General features: G+C 47.6%; 1 protein-coding gene and 1 long non-coding RNA gene across 2 annotated transcripts; one reads left to right on the plus strand and one right to left on the minus strand.

Annotated features, from left to right (window-relative positions):
- The first annotated feature begins 3,846 nt into the window (after positions 1 to 3,846).
- On the plus strand, positions 3,847 to 15,340 carry TRIM63 (tripartite motif containing 63). Its single transcript, XM_010993721.3, has 9 exons — positions 3,847 to 4,127; positions 5,326 to 5,498; positions 8,171 to 8,339; positions 9,128 to 9,223; positions 9,974 to 10,207; positions 10,963 to 10,985; positions 11,319 to 11,443; positions 13,688 to 13,759; positions 14,773 to 15,340. Exons 1-9 carry the CDS (start codon positions 3,969 to 3,971, stop codon positions 14,781 to 14,783), a joined length of 1,062 nt encoding a protein of 353 aa, XP_010992023.1. The 5' UTR covers positions 3,847 to 3,968; the 3' UTR covers positions 14,784 to 15,340.
- On the minus strand, positions 15,303 to 20,673 carry LOC135322898 (uncharacterized). The gene is made up of 2 exons (XR_010383918.1): positions 20,619 to 20,673; positions 15,303 to 16,130 (listed from the first exon to the last, which is right to left on the minus strand). It is a non-coding gene; the product is annotated as an uncharacterized LOC135322898 (long non-coding RNA).
- Positions 20,674 to 20,803: the final 130 nt, after the last annotated feature.

Here is a 20,803-nt window from a genome sequence, read left to right on the forward strand (position 1 = left end):
TATGTTCTAATAACTGGTAATAATACTGGTTTATAACTTCCTGCTCCTGGTGCTGGTTCTGCCATTCACTGTTTGGGGACTTTGGCCAAGTTTCTTAGCCTCCCTGAGCCTTTATAGCTCAGCTACAAAACAGGGAAAATCATGATCCCTGCCTCACTGAGTTATTTTGAAGACTGAACCAGAGGGACAGATGGAAGGGGCTTAGCACAATGCCTGACATGCAATAAGCACTCAGTAGATGCTTCAGTGTGAGGAGCACAGGTTTAGGAGTCAGACTACCTTGGATGTGAACCCCAGCTCGGCTCTGCCACTTTGGGCTTTGTGTCTTTGGCCAAGCCAATCAACTCTCTGAATCTCACTTCCTCCTGGGAAAAACGAAGATCATAATGGCTCCCTTGCAGGGCTGTTGTTAGGATTAAATGACAAGAAATGTTTTGGTGCCCAGCATGGCCCATGAGGGAATTTCCCTTTCTCACCCCCTGACTTTCAGCAGGGCTGGCCTTGCCAACTCCCAGGCTGGAGTCAATCCCACTGTCCATTTGCTTGGCTTTTGCACCTGGACTGCCAAGTGTGGCCGGAGAAAGTAAGCAGAGCCATGTGAGTGGCTCCTTGCAAATGGCAAATCTGTGCTGGGAAACATCAGGGAGTCTCTTCTGCTCCCAGACGGTTCTTCCACCCTTCTCCAGGGCACTTCCTCCTGTGTTTCACACTGGCTAGTCCAAACTTTTTCCACCATCTGCTCTGCTACCCTTTTCCCTGCCTCAGCATCAGAAAGTGACATCATCTTTCTCTTGACTGACTGAGGTCATCAATATAAGCACCTTTCTCTCCATCTACTAACACCTCTGATTCTCACTCATCTCCATCCTTTCTCCTCTCCTATCCATCCTTTCCCCTCTCCTATCCAACCAGCTTAAAGATTGGAGTGTCCTTCTCCTTCCCAAGGCTTTATTTAACTTATTTTTTAGTGGAGGTACTGGAGATTGAACCCAGGACCTTGCATGTGCTAAACACACATTTTGTCACTGAGCTATACCCCCACCCCCAAGGCTTTAGAAGTTACTCCATCAACCCCAATACCCCATCTCCACTGGCTGCATCATCTCAGCCAAAAAAAAAAAAAAAAAGAAAAAAAGAAACTTGCTCAAGTACCTCAGTCTCCCCCAAGTCTGACAGTAACCCTGCTGCTTCTATGTTTAATTCACTGAATCATTTGTCCACTTATTTAAAAACATTTGCTTTTGCACCTACTGTGAGCCAGGCACTGGAGGTATGGAAATGAATAGAGACAGTTTCTGCCCTCAAAGTCTTCAAAGTCCAGAGGGAGAGTCAGACTCACAGATGGTAAGATGACAAGGGAGATGTAAAGACGGATACATGCTTGATGCAGAGATTGACTGGAAGGGCAATGGGAGGAAGGAGGAGCCATGGTCTATGCAAATGGCTGGATGGGAGTGCTGTTCACTAAGACATGGAGACAAGAAAAACAGAAGGAGGAGCTTGGGGTGGGGAAGATGGTGTATTTTGCTTGGGATATGATGAGTTTGAGGTGCTATTGGAACATCCCAGTAGAGATCCCAGCAAATCATCAGCTTAGGGGAGCAAGAGTTCTGAACTAGAATTAGAGATTTGAGAATCATGAAGGGATATAGAGTGCTCTCTGCTGCAAGTAACAGAATAATTACACTGTCATCACATTTGTTATCTCACATCTTGGATAAAGAGGCGGGCAGTTCCAGGGGTGGGTAAACTGGCAGCACAGTGGTGGGATCAGTGCCCTCAGTGCTTTCTATAGTTCCTCTTTGCCATTCTCAGGGAGCTGATTTCTTCCTCAGACTTGTCCTTTCTTGGTTGTAAGAGAGCCTCACCCTCTCACAACCTCATTCAAAGGCAAAAATGAAGCTTTGCACTTTACTTTTTAGCAGGGAGGAAATCCTTTATCTTTAGCCCATGCCCACCAGCCCTTAGGTCTCCTTGGCCATAACTATGTCACTTAGGCAAAGGAGAATGAAATTCCATGTTAGGCTGAAGCCTTTGTCTCCTGTGGTAGTGGAGAGGACCTCTTTCCTGGAGAACAGTGCTGCCTGAGGCCTGAACAAAACTGAGCAAGGAAGAAGGAATGGTTTCCTTTCAACCCTTACCCTCCTCCAGCCCCTGGATGGCCTGGCAGTGTTGACTTACAGTTCAGCACAGAAGTGAAGAGCATGGGCTCCTGAGTCAAACATATCTGGGTTTTGTCCTAGGTCTACTTCTTGTAAGCTGTGTGACTTCATAAAAGTTATTTTACCTCTCTGAGCCTGAGTTTCCTCATCTGTGGAATGGGGATACAATAGATCTTATGTTGTTGGCTGTTGAGGTGATGAAATGAACTAATGCATATGAAGTATTTAGCAGAGTTCCCAGCACATAGTAAGTGCTCAGCAAAAACTAGCATATTGACATTTTAGGAGGACCACTATCTCTTTGAAATTACCCACCCTTTGTCCTCTAAGCGTCTTCCCCTTTCTGTGACTGGTTCCCCCTCTTCTTTTCCCTCCCATTCCTTCCCCTTCCCAAGGTTGGCTCATCTGTCCTCACTACTCACTAGGTCTTGTCTCAGGTCTCTAGGTCTTGTCCAATCATTCACTCCTCTCCAGGCTGAGGTGATCAAACTTACTCTCCTGCCACCCCTGTTTCGTGAGATCCTAGACATTCCTCCCATAGGTTCTACAGGCTCTGAGGCTCACTCTGAAGCCTGATGTCACTGCTCCTACTCTCACCCCAGCACCTTATACCAGTGTCCCTTTGCATGACATTCTACCTTAAAGACAGCCATTGGAGCTGCTCTAATGGCTTCTGCCTGCCAACATGGAAGATGGTCCAGAAAGACATGGAGAAAAATTTAGATTTGCATAGACAGCAGAGGGGAACATCTGGATAACTTTTAAGTGGCTAGGTAGGGTTTCATGGCACTACATAATAGTTATTTCTGTCTGTCTCCCTCCCTAGGCTGTGAATATCTCCAGGCAAGGAAAAGGATTACTCATTTATCTGTCACCTTGATGCTTGATGTATATTAGTACTCAGAAAAATGTGATGAATGAATAAGATTCCTGGCTTTGCCACTTACTTTTTTTTAAAAAAGATTTTTTTGAGGGAGGATAATCAGGCTTATTTTATTTGTTTATTTTAACAGAGGTAGTGGGGATCAAACTGAGGACCTCGTGCATGCTAAGCACTCAGTCTGCCACTGAGATACACCCTCCTCCCCTACTTCCTTCCTAAACGACTTTAAATAAGGTCCTTTCCTTCTTAGACCTCAGTGTCAAAATCTATAAAACAAGGAAACCAGACTCTGTCCCAAGGAAGCCCTTTCAGCATTAACATGGAATTAGTGGCCAAAGGATGGAGGGATGGGCTACCTAGGGTGGGTGTCAAGGCCTCCAGCAACATGCTGTGCTCAGGGATGGGCCTCATCCCAGGAGCTGCCTCAGAGGAAGGGATGGACCTGATTTAGGTCAGTGAGGGGGCACTGGCTATTAACCCCACAAATCCCAGTGGCCTTCTCTCTCCTTACCAACCTGCTGTGGGAGGAGAATAATTTCTAAAGGAAACTCTGGGTACCCAGTCCTGCCCCAAGCCTGCCCACGAACAGGCTGTTCTTGTTTACGACCACCGTCCCAAGGGAACAGTGATTGCTCATCCCTACATGTGATTTGAGAGGTCTTTCAGGCCTGGAGGAAACTCAAGCCCCGCCAGCCGCTTGGCACCGGAATGCTCAGCTGGTCCCCTCCTGTGACCGTGCTCATGTGACTGTGGCCCAGCTATAAATATCAGAGGGGCCTCAGAACAAGAACAGATTTCCGGCACCAGAAGAAGGCAGTAAGAGGCTCCCGGAGGATATTTTGTGACAAAAGCAAGACCTTGTTCTGCTTAGTGTGAGGTGGGTGACGGAGGCAGCCAGGTGGGTCCACACACCTCCCAACAATATGGATTATAAGTCAAACCTGATCCAGGATGGGAACCCCATGGAGAACCTGGAGAAGCAGCTGATCTGCCCCATCTGCCTGGAGATGTTTACCAAGCCGGTGGTCATCTTGCCATGTCAGCACAACCTCTGCCGGAAGTGTGCCAATGACATCTTCCAGGTCAGTGCTGGGCATGGCCTAGTCCTGGGGCCCCAGGCAGCTACTCAGTTTTCCTCTGATGAAAATTAAAAGAAAACTTCTTTCAGCCTGGGACCCTTCTAAACTGGGGCTGTTTTTTTTCCCTCTGAGGTGAACCCGTGCAGAGGCCTCTGGAAGGGGCTGAGGGGGCTGGGGAGGTCACTCTGGCTGCCCCATTCCTTCTCCATGACGCACATGTCCCCTCCCCACCCTGTCTGTAGCTCTCCCACCCCAGCCCTGAGCACTGAAGTTGACTCTCCAATCAGGAGTCAAATGCCTCAAGCGATAAGTGGAGAGGAGAGAGAAACCAGACCCCAGGGGCCTGGAGCCAGCTCCAAGGTGGCAGGGGGCCCAGAGATTTAGGAGGAGGGTGGCCGAGAGGCACCGGGAAGTAGAGGCACCTTCCCTTTTGAAGCTGTTCCCTATAATATGGGGCAGGAGGGCTCCATCTCCTGAAGAAAAGCATGGGAGTGGGTGTCATCCTGGCTGGGAGGCAGTCCTCAAAGTTCCCCAGAAGCACTTTACAAAATGTTCTCTCACTATTTTATCTTTAAAGTAGCAGCCCTAGGAGCTGGCTCTAATTATATGCCCATATCGTGAATGGGCAAATGGAGGCTTGGAGAGAGAAGGTTGCTCACCCACAGAGTTACTGTGACTCAAACCTAGGTCTGCTGACACCCAAACCTGTTGATTGTTTTAGTTTTTTGGTTTTGTTCTTGGGTGGGGGGAATTAGGTTATTTATTTGTTTATTATTTATTAAAATATTTTTATTGAAGTATAGTCAGTTTATAATGTTGTGTCAATTTCTGGTGTACAGCTCAATACTTCAGTCATATAGGAACATATGTATATTTGTTTTCATATTCTTTTTAACCATAAGTTACTACTATTTATTTATTTTTAGAGGAGGTGCTGGGGATTGAACCCAGGACCTTGTGCCTGCTAAGCAAGTACTCTACCATTGAGCTATATCCTACCCCCCAAAACATGTTGATTGCTTAGTTGCTTCTCAGGTGCTCCCTGTGTGAGTGGGCTGGCTCTCATCTCAAGTTGGGGAGCTTCAGGTCCCAGGGTTTGATGGGAATGCTTGCAGTGAGCAGGGGGAAGGATAATCAGAAATCAAAAAAGGAAGGGCTGAGGAGGGAGCCCAGGCCTCACCTTTGCCTTTGCCACCCGCAGGCTGCCAATCCTTACTGGACCAACCGAGTTGGCTCAGTGTCCATGTCCGGAGGCCGTTTCCGTTGCCCCTCTTGCCGCCATGAAGTGATCATGGACCGTCACGGAGTCTATGGCCTGCAGAGGAATCTGCTGGTGGAGAACATTATTGACATCTACAAGCAGGAGTGCTCCAGGTCAGTTTGCCCAGAGGCCAGGAGCCCATCCTCTCTCCCCAGCTCATCCTTTGAGCCCAGCTCTCCAGTGTTCTGTCTTCCTTCATCTGCTGGGGATCCAGTCCCCCAGCTGGAAGAGCTACACTCGTCAGTCCAGGAACCGTCTCCCTCTTCCTCAGGCAGGAACAGAGGCTCATCTTTATCCCCTAACCCTGGCTCTCGGTGTCACACAGTGCGTGGAAGGAGACTGAGACATTAGGTTGCCCTCCTGGGAGATACTGAGACAGAACCGGGGGAAAGATGAGATGTGAGAGGGAGGGAAAGGCACTGGGTCCAGCTAGGTGGCCCTGATAGGCAGAGAGAGCGCCCAGTGAGAACACAGCCAGTTTCTCTACAGCAACAACAACAGCACAGGCACTGGGAACGCTTCCTGCTGCTGTTTCACAACAATCCTATGGATGAGCATATCTCTCAGTATCCCTATTTCATGGACCAGGAAGCTAAGGCTCAAAGAGGTGAAGTCAATTACCTAAGGTTTCCCAGATGAGAAGCAGAATTGCTGGGACTTGACATAGCCCCTCCAGCTCCAAGTCTGCCTGTTTGTGGAACAGCAACTCATGCTCAGGCAGAATTTATGAGTGGTGGAGGTCGTGCAGCGTTGGGCTTCAAACTGGGGAGAGACACAGCTTCCAGGGAGACCTTTACAAATTAGGACACCCTGACAAGACTTCCAGGCTGCTGACCTCATAGCCCTTTGGCTTCTAAACCATCACCAAGTGCCTGCCTACAGGCAGTAGGTGTCACCCAAAAGGTGACAGAACAGTCGTAGTTTGAGAAAGCTTTACTCAGACTCTGTTACTAGTGCATTTTAGGATCTTGGGTAAGTCTTTGGGCCTCCATTTCCCCTGTCTGCAGAAAGGGACAGTGAGATTTCTTATTGTGACTATCAAATAGGATTTTGATCAGAAATGTTAAAAATATCAAATATTTATTAGCACCTACTGTGTTCAAGCACTGCACAAATATTGTCCATGCATTATCCTGATTAATTCTCACAATAATCCTGTAAGGCATTCTTACCCTCATTTTCTGGTGAGGAAATGGAGGCTCAGAGAGGATCAGAGGTTTGTCCGAGGCCACTCAGCTGGCAGTGGTGAAGCTGAGAGGGAGCCTGTCTGACTTACTCCACGGTGAACATTCTTAACTGCTACTACCTCTCATGTTGCTAGAGTTCAGTGCAACAAAAATGCAAATATAATTGTTGATCGAGATAATAGTAATAAAATCAATATTGCACCAAAATGTTAGCCCACCCAATGTCGACCTAGGAAGAGCACGCTGTGTTTGAACCCTTCAAGACTTTCTCCATAGTTGAATGACAGTATAGCTACTGAGAGTCTGCTCTGTGCCAGGCACTACACATTCATCACAGACAACTCCTACCATGATCCCTGGGAAGAAACCAAGGCCCAGAGAGATGAGGTCACTTGTCCAAGGTCACAAGAGCAGAACAATCTGGATTTGAACCAGATGCTGATGCTCGGGATTGGTAGGATGGGCATCTAGGATGTCAGAGGACACAGGCACCAGACCCTCAGGATCTCACCTCTGCACCTACTGCCGTCCCAGAGCTCCCTTCCCAGGGGATAGAGACAGGGGCAAAGGAAGCCCTGCCAGCATAGGGGTGGGGGCTGGGTTAAAAGATACAAAAACAGAAGTCTGGAAAGGGGCTTACTGAAGACATTGAGGGGACAGTAATGCCCAGGGTGTGACCAGTCATGCAAGGCTGTTCAGAGGTGAGACACTGACACTGATAGGGAACAGTCATCATTTATGAGATGTCTGCTGTGTTAGGAGCTGGGAAATCAGATGTGGTGTAGACATGCTGTTGGTTGAATCTCAGGTAGGAAGTGACTGATGGCCTGAGAGAAGCGCAGGTGAGGCCCCAAACAGAGAGAGACAAAGGGAGAAAGCCAAAGAGTGTGTGTTTGGGAAGAAAGAGAAAGAAGAGATTCTGGACCCTGGAAAGAGCTTCTGGTCAAGCTGAGCTGTTGGACAGTCCTGGGCTGCCTGAGTTCTAGTTGTGTGACTTGGGGCACACATACTGCCGCCTTCCCAGAGCCTCAGGGCACCCTCATGGCATGCTTACTGATTTATTCTTTCTACCTGTATTTAATTACCACCTCCTCCATGCCAGACACTGTACACTGCAGATTCAAGAGTGAAGAGAATAGGCAAGTTTCCCTGCTTTGATGGAGATTACAGTCTGGTGGATTAAATATAGAAATCAATGAGGCCATGAGTAAAAATTGCTTTGCTCAGAGCCCAGCTTGCTGTAACCAAGAGCTATGGGGACTATAATTAGAGCAAATAAACTCTAGCCTCCCCTGCTCTGACTTGCTGGGCGACCTTGGGTGAGCCAATTCACCTTTCTGGGACCCAGTTTCCTCTTCTCAAAAATGTCTCAAAGTGACTCTGTGATTCTACAACCCTTCCCCTGTCTGCATTGGGATCCATCCTGGACTTGGAGTCCTAGCCTAGGTGTCATTAGCGTCCTTGGTCCTGGGTCCCCAGAGAATGAAAGGATTGGGAACAGCCAACCACTGAGAGCTCAGGTCATAGCTCTGGGGCTGAGGGAGGAGGTAGGGACTGGAGGCCACAACCCAGTGACTTGTGACTCTTCTCCACTTCAGTCGGCCCCTGCAGAAGGGCAACCACCCCATGTGCAAGGAGCACGAAGATGAGAAAATCAACATCTACTGCCTCACATGTGAAATGCCCACGTGTTCCATGTGCAAGGTGTTTGGGGCCCACAAGGCCTGCGAGGTAGCCCCACTGCAGAGTGTCTTCCAGGGTCAAAAGGTACTGGCCTGAGCCACTTCCACCCCTAACCTGAATCTGCTGGGCACAGATGATTCAGGACGCGGATTTGATCCCTGTATATCTGCTGAGCCGACCTTTTAGGAATAGTCCCCCTGGAGGGACTTCCCAGGCCACAGGGACAGCAGCCCTTGCCTTCCTGGGGGAGGTGGCTGAGCTCATGGGTTATACTTAGAGCTACTTGAGAGCACCTGGGTGTGGCCACAAGGGAGAGACCAGATCCCAGGGCCAGGCCACCGGGGCCCTCTCAGGCCATGCCTTCCACAACCCAATGTGCTCTAGGCCCCAGACACCTCTTCCCATGCTGGTCACATCTCTCCAAATCCTCCTGCAGCAGGAGGTAGCTGAGAGCCCTTTCCTGGGGCCTCTAGGCCTGTGGGAGCCCCCACCATCCTGTACATGCAGTAAGTTGTGGGCCCCCTTTCTGTACTCTTTCCTCCCCACCTCCCACTCTTCTCTTGATCTCTCTCTTCTAGAATTCTCCAATCTGTTTCTTTTCTGGATCCCTTCATTCCTAGAAACAGGCCTCTCCTCTGCCAGCACATGACTGTGTACCTTGTGCAGCTAATTTCCCCTCTGGACCTCCTTTGTAAAATAATGATACAGTATCTCTCTGACATTCTCTGCTCTGGAACTGAGCTGCACCCCAGAAAGAGGTTCTTTCTAGCCGAGAGGGGAGTGAGGGGGCCATTTTGCTGCCACTCCCGCAGGGGCAGGCCCTGAGACTACTTTTGTCTCTCTCGTGATCCCCACCCTTTCCTCCCATCTAGACTGAGCTGAGTAACTGTATCTCCATGCTGGTGGCGGGGAATGACCGTGTGCAGACCATCATCACTCAGCTGGAGGACTCCTGTCGGATGACCAAGGTGAGGGAAGAATAGCTCTGCTTGGGGGTCCAAGGCCTCCCTTTGCTGCCTGTGGAGGCAACTTTACTTACTATTCCTGCAGAAGCATCCATGATATTCCCATCTCCCCTTGGGATGGGGGCCTGGAGATGAGATGGGGGAAGGATTTCTGGTGAACAAAGAGACATGTGAAGGATAAGCTCAAAGGAAGGAGGAGGGTATTGTTATTACCCATGAGGGGCCCCCAGTCTGACAGAGGATACTAGAGCCTCAAGTAGGATGAGATGCTGTTATTATACCCATTTTACAGTTAAGGAAACTAAGATGTAACATCAGTGTTGGAGAGAAGAGAACCTCAATGAGGAGGCCACTAGGGGAGGAGCTACTTCTCCACCTCTGTGATGACCAAATCATGCAGAGCTTCGTAAATCCAGTCTTGGTCCTAAAATGGAGTGAAGAGTATAACTTGGGGGCCCACAGGAGGCCCAGATACATCATCCCATCTGACCTCAAGTCTCTACTTTTGAGGAAGGCGGTAGCTTTCTCCATGACACCAGCCCCCAAATGTTACTGGTGCACTCAGTGGCTAGGAGAATAAAGCAAATGCTTTCTTCTTGCCAAGTCTTTTATTTCATGTTCTGTAAAGTGGGGGTGTAGTAAGATCTCTTCCAGGCTTAGGCTCTTTATTCCTAGCACACCCATCCCAGGAAGGAAGTACTGGGGATAGGAAGGCATACCCACAGGATGTGACTCTGAGATTTCTGCCCCCAGGAGAACAGTCACCAGGTGAAGGAAGAGCTGAGCCAGAAGTTTGATGTGCTGTATGCCATCCTGGATGAGAAGAAGAGTGAGCTGCTGCAGCGGATCACGCGGGAGCAGGAGGAGAAGCTCAGCTTCATCGAGGCCCTCATCCAGCAGTACCGGGAGCAACTGGACAAGTCCACCAAGCTGGTGGAAACAGCCATCCAGTCCCTGGACGAGCCTGGGGGGGCCATCTTCCTCTTGGTGAGCAGGACTGGGAGGGTGTGGGCACTTCAACTCTGTAGCTCTCTAAGGTTCAAGTCATGCTCCACCACTGATCACCAATGACTGTGCCCTTGGGCAAGTCATTTAAAGCTCTTTCTGAGCCCCACTTCCACATCTGTACAACGAGCATGAAATAGTTCCTACCTTCTTTTCTCTTAGCTGATTTCATGAGGATCAAATAAGGGTGTGAGATGACTTTGCAAGCTGCAAATTACAGTGTTCATGTAGAGACTATTAATTGAGCACCTATTGTAGGCCAGCCACTGAGGTGGAAACACAGATGAAGGAGACACAGCCCTGCCCTAGAAGAGCTCCGTGGGAGAAACAGAAAAGGATCAGCTATAAGGTTTTGTGAAGGAGGAGTTCATTCAATAAAAATTTCCTAAGCGTGTACTGTGGGCCAGAATTTGTGCTATACATTGGGTATAAAAAGATGATTAGAATATGATTCTCATCTTGGAGATCTCAGGGTTTAAAAGTGTTTAGACTGCCAAGAATCCAAGCTTCCTGCCAGGACAATGGGAGGGTCCTAGAATGATGACCAAGACCTGTGCAGAACATGGACAAAGGAAAAAGATCCAAGTTCCGTTCGGCTCAAGCTGGGGAGCAGGTCACAACTGGGCTAGGGAGTGGCACCAAGTGCCCATCAGCAGGTTCCAGTCACTGGTTTTGCTGATTTCCTGGGGCTAGCCCCTATGCAATCCTAACCCTTTGCTCTTTCTCTCCCCCTACAGAGTGCCAAGCAACTCATCAGAAGGTCAGTGTCCCTCCAGTGCTAGGATCCAAGGCCCTAACTCCCTCCAGGCCTTTGATTTCTGTCCGGAGGGCTTCCTTCTTTGCACTAGCTTTGCTGGGACAATCTCACCCCAGGCTAGCTTTCCTGGCATCTGCATCCCTGCTTTCTTAGACCATCCATTGTGCTTGTGACTAGAAATACCCTACCCTCTGGGGGGAGCCTCTGGGTGCAAGTCCTGGGTGTGGGCACAAGCACGTGCTCTGGTGTAAGTTGGAGCTAAAACATCCGCTTCCTTCTCTGAGGCCGGAGATCTCACTGTGCTCTCCCCTCTCTGTTTTTCTGTCTCCACCACAGCATTGTGGAAGCTTCCAAGGGTTGCCAGCTGGGGAAGATAGAGCAGGGCTTTGAAAACATGGACTACTTTACTTTGGACTTAGAGCATATAGGAGATACCCTGAGGGCCATTGACTTTGGGACAGGTAAGGAGGGGGTGGTGCCACTTGTCTACTCCCCCTGGAAATCAACTTTCCTCCCGCTGGCCCCGCGTGGAGGCAGATGCACTAGCAAAGACACCCAGATATCAAACTCATAGAGCCAACTTCTGGATGAGTCCAGAGCCCAGCACAGTGCCTTGTACATGATTGTTACTCAATAAATTAGGAATGGATCCACTACAGGAAGAAACGCAGGGCAGTAGACAGAGACACTGGAGTCAGGCAGACCTCAATTCAAACCTGGTTCTACCACTTCTTAACTGTGTGAACTTTGGCGGCCCCTCCAGCTTCCTGAGCTTCATTTTCTAAATTTAAAACTAAATTAAAAATGGGTCTACTGATAAAGACCACCGAATGATGAGCTATTGATATAGAGGTGGTTGTAAGGTGCTAGACATATACTAGTTATTGCCTAAAGCTAGTCTTAGCTTCAGTTTCTTAACTGCTGACCTCACAGATACGCAGGTACCTTCATTTGTATTCTATCCTCGTTTCTGTTTATGATTACTCTTCCATAGAGTGCCTATAACAATTGTAACCACATAAAATAACAATAATAAAGGAAAAATAATGAGGGAAAATGAGGAAACCAGATGGAGAACAAAGATGTTGATAGTTTGCTCAAAGTTACACAGTTGAAAGGTAGCTAGTTAACAACAAAGAGAGGGTGGATCCAGTTCTGCTGAATGTTGCATTGTCTGAGAGGTGATGCTCCAGTGATGGGCTGAGAGAAAGAGGGGTGGGGGTTGTGCAGGAACAGGGAAGAGCTGTGAATGGGCTGGAGTGAGAAAGAGAAAATCTTCTTGGCACCTCTTGTGTTGGCTCTCCTACAAGCTCTCAGACTTTGGGGTGTTAAATCTATTCTCAGAAGCTCAAATATACCCCTTTGTTGGGTAAGGACAAAATGCATCCCAAAGCTGGGATACCTACGGACTTGGGTATGTCCATTTCTGTAGGTCGTCTGCTCCCCTGTCGCCCTCCCTAAGTTAAGACATTCAAGAGTGAATAATACTGTGTGAACAGTCTGACACTGTGATATCAGCAGTACCTTCAATTTTCTCCCTGAGCGTCAGTGTCCTCATAGGTAAATGGGGAGAGTACCCACAGCTACCGTTTATTGAGTACTTTCTATGTCCTGGGCACTGAGCTCTTGACATAAGTTCTGTTGTTTAATACAACTTTAAGAGGTAGTTTCTGTTGTCATCTCCATTTTGTTGTTGAGGCAATAAAGCCAAGGGAGGGTGAGTGACTTGCCAGAGGCCACACAGGCAGTAAATAACCTGTGTGGATTCCACCAAGGGCCATCTGGCTCACAAGGCCCTTGTGGGGATTATATGAGGCAATGTGTGTAAGGCACTTAGCACAAGTAAGCATGTGGCACATAGTAAGTCCTCAGCAAATGCTGCTTTGAGTAGTTAATTGTGATAATGATTAAACCCCCACAGGAAAATTCCCTGGGTTATGCCCAGTTCCAGCTACAGGGCTGGAATTTTGGCTGTCAGTTTGGAGGCATTAATTCTTTCAAGCTTCTCCCTAGATCCTCCTGACAAGTGCTCTGACTCTGTGGTCACCCCTTCAGGGCCCCCAAAGGATTAAGGAAGTGGCTTGGTGGGGGGCGTGTTCCCTTTTAGCAGAGCTTGAAGGTGATATCCGGGGATGGGACAGCGGGGACACAGGTTGCGGCACAGTCACTGTCTGGGGCTCAACTTCAGACAACTAAGGAGCCGATGGCCCCAAAAGTGCTCCCCACTCCATATCCATGTCTTTGTAGGCTAAGGAATGAGGAAACTGGACAGGGAACACTAGACAGGCAGATTTCAAAGGCTGAGCAGATTCCTTCAGGATAAGGACTCTGATTCCTGAGAATCCAGGTGTTTTTGTCCCATTTCCCCCAGGTAATGCTGACCTAACTGAGAAATGTGCAAAGGTACAAATCCTGATTTCCCAAAGTTCCCCCTGGTCACAGGCAGATCAAGTGCTGCTGCTGCAGCTACGGGAACAAAGGAGGTCTTGAGCCTCTCTCCCTTGGAGGGGTGTGGGAAGGAAGGAGGAGGGCAGGGGAAGGAGGAAGTTGGCCTCTGCGCAGCTTGGGTTTGGCAAGCCCATCACCTCCTGGGCCATTTGATCCCGACTGGGCATGGGATGAGTGTTGTCTCCAGCCTGGATCCCCTCTGAGCAGCTCCTCTGAGACTCCAGCCCCAACCTAACCCAGTTCTTTGTCACACATAGATGAGGAAGAGGAAGAATTCCTTGAAGAAGAAGATCAGGAAGAGGAGGAGTCCACAGAGAGGAAGGAAGAAGGTAAGAAATCTGTCTACTTCCTTTCATTCATTCATTCATTCAGTGATAACGTGAGATTCCTACTGAATGCAGAGGGCTGTGCTTGACAGTGGGGTGACAGTTCCTGTTCCCAGAAGGGGTTTTAAACCTATTAAGGATAAAGTCCTGTTCCTTTTGCTCTTAAAGAAGAGAACCCCTCCCCCCAACTATTCATAATAAAAAGCTCCCATTTTACATCTAAATGACCTTCCTAAACAGAAAGTGATACAGCATAACAGGTAAAAGAGGACCCAAGAGGCAGGCTTGGCCCAAGTTTTGAAAATTTTTAAATTAGAAGATTGTTTTAAAAGAGGTTTTGGTTTTGTTTTTAAAGATTTCAGCTAAGAATCTGGATTTTCACCTTGTGAAAATTTGGGAAAGAGCTAATGATGCTGGACTTGCACTTCTCCCTAGTCCCAGAGAGCTGGCGCTGCCTGCTTTGGATGGGACATGCACTTCCCAGTTTGCCCAGCCCCACTAGCTGCCTGCCTGATGGACCCATTCATGTCATCTGCAGGACTCTGTAGGCATCTGAGTTTGCCAAAGTGGCAGAATATAGTTAAGGGCCTGGGTTCTGAGTTGCAGTTTTCCCATGGACTGGCGGTGTGATCTTGGTCAGTTCACAACTTTTCTGAGTCTGGAGCTACTCATCTGTGCTCAGGGGGCATAATAGTACTAGCCTCAATGGATTAGATGGAGAGTAAATTAGATAATCATTGCTAATTAGTGTGTTCGCTAATATTATTATTTTCAAGCTGAGTTACTGTTGGAACTAAATTTCAATCCAGCTAAAAAAATATAAAGTAGCCTTCTGAAAATTTTTGTATTGGATGTGCAATCCATAGCGTTTAGGCTGCTAAATTCTATTTGATTTTGATTTTAAAAGGAAGAGGCCAGGCAGGAAATGGAGTTTGATAATTTTGTCACTGCAGCTTGGTAAGCCCTGGATCACCCTGAGTCCCTGTCTCACCTGGGGTTTCTTTGTCTTCTCTCAGGGCACCAATAAGGAGCTGGATGAAGGAGAGACCATCCAGCTGCAGAGAGACTGGGGAGGGTGGGGATGGGCTCAACTGCCTTGGGGACAGGCCCAGGGTGGGAGGGATCGGGGCCCCTGGAGGGGCTTTGGGGAAGTGTGTCTTCTCTGCTCAGAGAGCAGGAACTAGGAGTAGGACCTCACCGCTGTGTCCAGCGTTGTGAACCAGAATTGGAAACGTGCTTGAAACAACCACACTGGATACTTTTCTACGTTGGTGCAAAATGGAATATTTTGTACGTTTTTTAAATGTGATTTTTGTATATACTTGTATATGTATGCCAATTTGGTGCTTTTTGTAAAGGAACTTTTGTATGATAACGCCTGGTCATTGTGTGACTGGCGATTGTTATAAAGAAGGGAAGGAAGCCAGGTTGATACAGCTGCCCACTTCCTTTCCTGGGTGGGAGGGCTGGGTAGCACTCACAGGCCTAGGAAGGGATAATGTACTGTATTCAATGCCTTTCTCTGACATAAGGGATGGTAACCAAGTTTGTGTTATATGTTGTTTTAATAAATGCACAGCGCTTTCTTCCAGTTATTACCAAACAGGCTGGGGTTTCAATTCAACGTTTTTTTCCCAGAGAGTTCAGGGTGGACCGACAGAAGGCCTGGTAGGAAGTGTGTGGCAGGAAGCTGACAGTGATGACAAGACTAGGTTTCTATTCCACCAAAGAAGTTGTCCTTTAAGCCGGCATTTCCCAATGAGAGCTCCACGGAAATCTGGCCCTCAGAAGACCCTGCAGAAACAGGTTTAATGCCTTGGTCTCTGGTTCTTTAGAAAAGAGAGCCTGAGACAAAGGGTAAATGCTTTAGTTCAGGTACATTCTCAGGGCAGCCAGCGTGAAGGGAAGTGGAAGCAAGGCAGCAAAGGAGGGAAGCAAATATAAAATATCGAACTAGCAAGCTGGCCACAGCTTCACCAAGAGACCCAGCTGCTTGATCAGCCTTGTGAGATGCTTCGAGCAGGTCACAAAGAATAAGCCAGTCTCAAGCCATTCATCAGAGGGAGGAAGGGAGAGACTTGTCTGCTAGTTCCTTTCACCTCCTGTCTCTCAGGATTAGCGTTTGCCTCCGGGGGCATCAAGGCCCTCACTCTTCCAGGTTGTATCTCTTAGTCCTTGAGCAGCTGCGGGGGAGGCAAGAAGGCACCTGTCAGCTGACTCTGCAGGTGGTGGGAGGAGCTGAGCCTCTGCGGTCCAGCGGGGTTGGGTGTTTTGTGCCGGCCTCAGCTTATCAATAACCAGTGGTATGATTAGACCAGCCCTTGTCATTCTTATTATGATTTCCAGACATCCTTCAGCAATAACCATCAGGAAACTTTGAAAAAAAAAAAAAAAAGGTTAATTACTTACAAGCTCTGGAAATTACACAGCATCTCCAGGGCCATGCAGTGAGGTCGCAGGTAGGGAGGGAGAGAGAGCAAAGGTCTGAGTTTCTGCTTTTATTAGGGTGAAGGGTAGGGACCTGGAGTTTGGAAAGCTCACTCTTTATTGGTGAATTTAAAACATTAGAGCGGGAATTTAAAGTGTGAAAGAGAAAAAAAGCAGGCGGCTCAAATGGTCAGTTAGTAAAATCAACTGACATCTCTAAAACAAAGGAGCTGCAGCGGAGGCGGCCTGGCTCTTCATCTAGCAGTGTGGCTGGCAAGGTGTTTATTAGAGGAGGCCTTCTTGAAGTGGGTGTCTCTTTTGAAATGGATGATAATCAAAGCTTAAGTCTGGCACTTATATTACAAAAGAGAAAAAAAAAAACCTGTCAGGGCTTACACCATGGCAGGGGTGCTGGAGCTGCTGCAGTGGTCACAATGCGGGCTCTACTGGAGCCCAGATTTACTCCAGGGAAGGCCAGACAGCCACCCAGTGCCAGGAGAAGAGGTGATGACCACGGCTGGAGTAGCATCCAGTCTCTCAAAGAACAAAGGGCCAAGGAGCTGGGAGAGAGGTGCAGCTGAGTGCACTGGGGCAGCGCGGTAACTGGGTCTAAGACCCCTCAGACTTGAGGAACAGTGCAGAGTCTGTCCCACCTTTTCGACATTCAGAACACAGCAGCAACTCAAGAGCTCTGAGCAGTCCTGCCATAAAGGAAACTGTTTTAACTTTAGACAGATCACCGTTCCACCAAGTTCATGGTGTTTGGAGTAATGCCTGATTTTTAAGGTTCTTAATATTTTGGGGGTGGACTGAATATTTAACCTAGCATTTCCCAGCTTACTCATTCATGTGACATCCTCCAGGATTAGAGTTGTGTGGAACTCACTTTACGAAAGTGCCTTAAATCCTAACACCTCTGCCCATTTTCACTTCTGGGAGTTTTTCCATGGCTAACTCAGTATTTAACTTTGAATTTCAGGGAATCTGATTTTGCTTTCATTTCTAGTCCTTTCATAAGTTTTGAAGCATCAAAAAAATTTAAAAATTATGTAACATATTACAAACACACAAGTGTACAAAACTAGTTGTAGAGTTTAATAAGTGACTGTATAGTGAAATCCTGTGTTGCTACTGAGCATGTCAAGAAAAAGAACATTATCAGCCCCTAGAAGTCCTTTGCATGCCCCTCTTCTGCTTGGACGTGGTCACTATCCTGCCTTTTTTGATGATCGCACATTTGTTTTTCCTTTATAGTTCTAAAGTATCCTCCTATAGAAGACTAAAGGAATTTGAGGACAAAACACTTAAGGGTGGTATGAAGGGTTCTTGATCAACAAGTTTCCTTTAAGATCGTGCTGTAAGGAAACCAGCTTCAAAGGAATTATTCCATGAATATTAAGTATAGTCCTATAGGCTGCTGCATTAGAATCACCAGAGGTTTATTTTTCCTCAAACCTTCAATTCTGGAAAATTTTAAACATATGTAAAAGTAGAGGGAATAGTATAACATACCCTGCAGACTCATCACTCAGTTTCAACAGTCATTGACACACTTGTTTCTTCTCTCTCATTACCCCTTCCCTCCTGCTGGGATTATTTGAAAGCAAATCTCAGATAGCATGTCCTTTTATCCTTCCATACTTTAGATGGCGGTTCTTTTCAAAATCATAACCATCATACCATAAAAAATGAACAAAAATTTCATAATACCATTAAACACAGAAGTTTAAAAAGTATGTATTCCTAGACCCCCTCCCCAGACCTACAGAATCAGACTTTATTGTGGAACGTAGGTGTTGACAGAAATAAAATGCACAACGTGAAATTTGTGAGTTAAATTTTAGTCAGGGACTATAGCCTTACTGAAGGCTATAGCTGGGAAGACAGCCTCTCAGATGGCTCTGAGAAACTGCTCCATCCAAAGAGGTGAGGGAGAAGCCAGGATATATATGAACTTTTTTTGCTGGGAAAAACATGTAGTCTGCTAATCCCAAAGAACAAACATCTCAAGTTAATGATTTGAGTGCTTTTCTATGCACGGGAAGATGCAAGAATCTGGGATCACTGATAAATTTCATTACATGTGTATCCTAACTACCTAGGGGCCAGTATACACAGTATATTAGGGGCCAAAGCACAGAATACTTCCTGTTTTTCTCCAGCCTGAATTCCCCTCAGGGTACACTGTCGGTGGGCGACCGCAATATCTAAAGGCTTGATCCTTGTAGAACTGGAATAGTAGGTAACATTTTTTTCTATATAGGGAAATCTACATTTTTAGAATAAAATTCCTCAGGTGATGTTAAGGTCCAAGAATTGCTAGGTCATTTGCATAGGACCTCCTGAGGATCACTGAAGGAGCCAGGTATAGAATACAAGTGTAGCTGCCAGTTTTTCGGTATATGGAAGTCTTGACTAACTTGACTAAGTCAAACTCTTGCAAATTAATTAAAATGCAACCTGGGAAAGTATTAGTTTAAAGGAAATCTGGTATAAAATTGTTCAATAAAATGAACATATGTATCTGGATCCAATTTGTAAATCTGCATATATTGAGAATCTGCAATGTGTTTTGCATTAAAACGAACAAGAGGGACATAAAAAACACACTTCTTAAAAACATAAACATTTTGCCCTCAAATAAGTTATCTGAGTATAGAGCAGTTTGAAACTACAACCCAAATGAGACAGCCCAGCAAGAAACTTGTAAACTGTACCTATCTCACTCTCATCTGATTAAGTGATCAGTCCTATGTTTGTCTACTTCTTTATTTCTTTTTTTAACCTTTTTAAAATTGATTTATAATCATTTTACAATGTTGTGTCAAATTCCAGTGTAGAGCACAATTTTTCAGTTATACATGAACATATATATATTCATTGTCACATTTTTTTTCTCTGAGCTACCATAAGATCTTGTATATATTTCCCTGTGCTATACAGTATAATCTTGTTTATCTATTCTACCATTTTGAAATCCTAGTCTATCCCTTCCCACCCTCCGCCGCCTTGCTTCTTTATTTCAATCCAATTCACAGGTATTTAACTAAGTGCCTAGTAGGTGCTCAGAGTTATCTACAATATAGTAGTACAAAATACATCCCAGCTCTCAAAAAGCTTATTATCTAGTGGGGAAGATATATCTCAAGAGCTTATGCACAGGTCCTCAAACCTTACCGAGCAGAAAATCCCCTAGGAATTTATAAATATGCAGATTCCCAGGCTTTATACACAAAGATTCTGATTTAGTTGGTCTGATCCAGGAACCTGGAATCAGCATTTTAACACCCTTTCCAGGTAATGCTGAGCCTGTTGGTTCTTAGACTATACAGGAAACCCAGGAAGCCTGCAGTAAAGCTTGTCCATGCTCAGAGTCCAGAGGAGGTGGAAAGGCATTCAGTGGGGACCCCATCTAGGCAGGAATGCTGCTGCCACCCTCACTTGCTACACCTTGTCTCCTAACAAGAAGACTCCTACCAGAAAGAGATTGAAGGAGCCCCTCCTTGTGTGGGCAAGAGACTTGCACCCTAGGCTCTTGTCTCTGTGAAGGGCCATACCCATGCCACGGTCCCCAGCTCCCTAGCTGACAGAATGACTGACCAGGGAGGTCCCCAGTCCAAAGTTTTTTCTATACAGAGGGGACCTATCAGAGGCCAGTATTGGGGCCACAGGCCCCTGCCCACCGGCCCCCAACCGACGAGAGCGGATTAAGCTTCAAGTGGGTGCTGCACCAAGCCAGCAAGGATTTGCCAGCTTCTCCCGGCGGAACACCATTCACGGCACCTTATTGGGGTTCTTGTGAACTGCTGCGGGCAGTGGACAAAGGAGGTGGGGGGGTGATGGTGTCAGCTCTGCCCAGATGGTGACTGTAGCTGAAGCGGGCCACTGCTTCACGTAGGGCTGGAGATAAAACCGGCCACCCCAAATTCTAATCAGAAAGCACAAGAGGGGAGGAACTGGCGCTGCTTCAGTGGCGAGGATGGGTCAGTCAGTCCCAAACAGCCCTAAGGAAGGCGACTGCCCCAGCTTGAGGGCAGGCATACCCCTCCCCTCAGGAGCCTTCTAGCCTGAGCGGAAGAACACAGGGAACCTCTGCACTCTAAGACTGGAAATAGACCAGGGGTTTCCTGAGAGGAACACACAACCCCAGCCGCAGGAGCCCTTATTCAGAATCTAGGAACCACATTCCTGCTCTCAGGGGACCCAAAGTAGATTTCTACAAATCAAAGTCTAAGAACTCTGTGGGATGCCGCCAGCCCCGAGCGGGGGAAGGTAGGCGCAGCCCAGACCTAACTCAGAAACACGGAGCAGCAGCGCTGGGCAGAAGCGGTTAGGTTTTCCGTTGCAGGCCAGGTGGGCTCCCCAGGGGCGCAAGGGACAGGGTGCTGGCGGGCAGCGCCGGGGCCCTTTGCAGCCAGCTACGCCCTCCCCCTACCTTGCGGGCTTTTGCACACGACGCGCCGCTTCACACGGGGTAGCAGGGACTGGATAAAGCCGACCGGCGCGGGGCGTAGCGGCGGGAGTAGTGGGGACGGCAGCGGCAGCGGCACTGGAACAACCCCTTGGCGGCCCCAGCACGGCCCAGGCTGCGGATTAGCTGCAAAGCCCGCAGGCGAGGGG

Source organism: Camelus dromedarius, chromosome 14 (genome assembly GCF_036321535.1).
Source record: "Camelus dromedarius isolate mCamDro1 chromosome 14, mCamDro1.pat, whole genome shotgun sequence".
NCBI lineage: Eukaryota > Metazoa > Chordata > Mammalia > Artiodactyla > Camelidae > Camelus > Camelus dromedarius.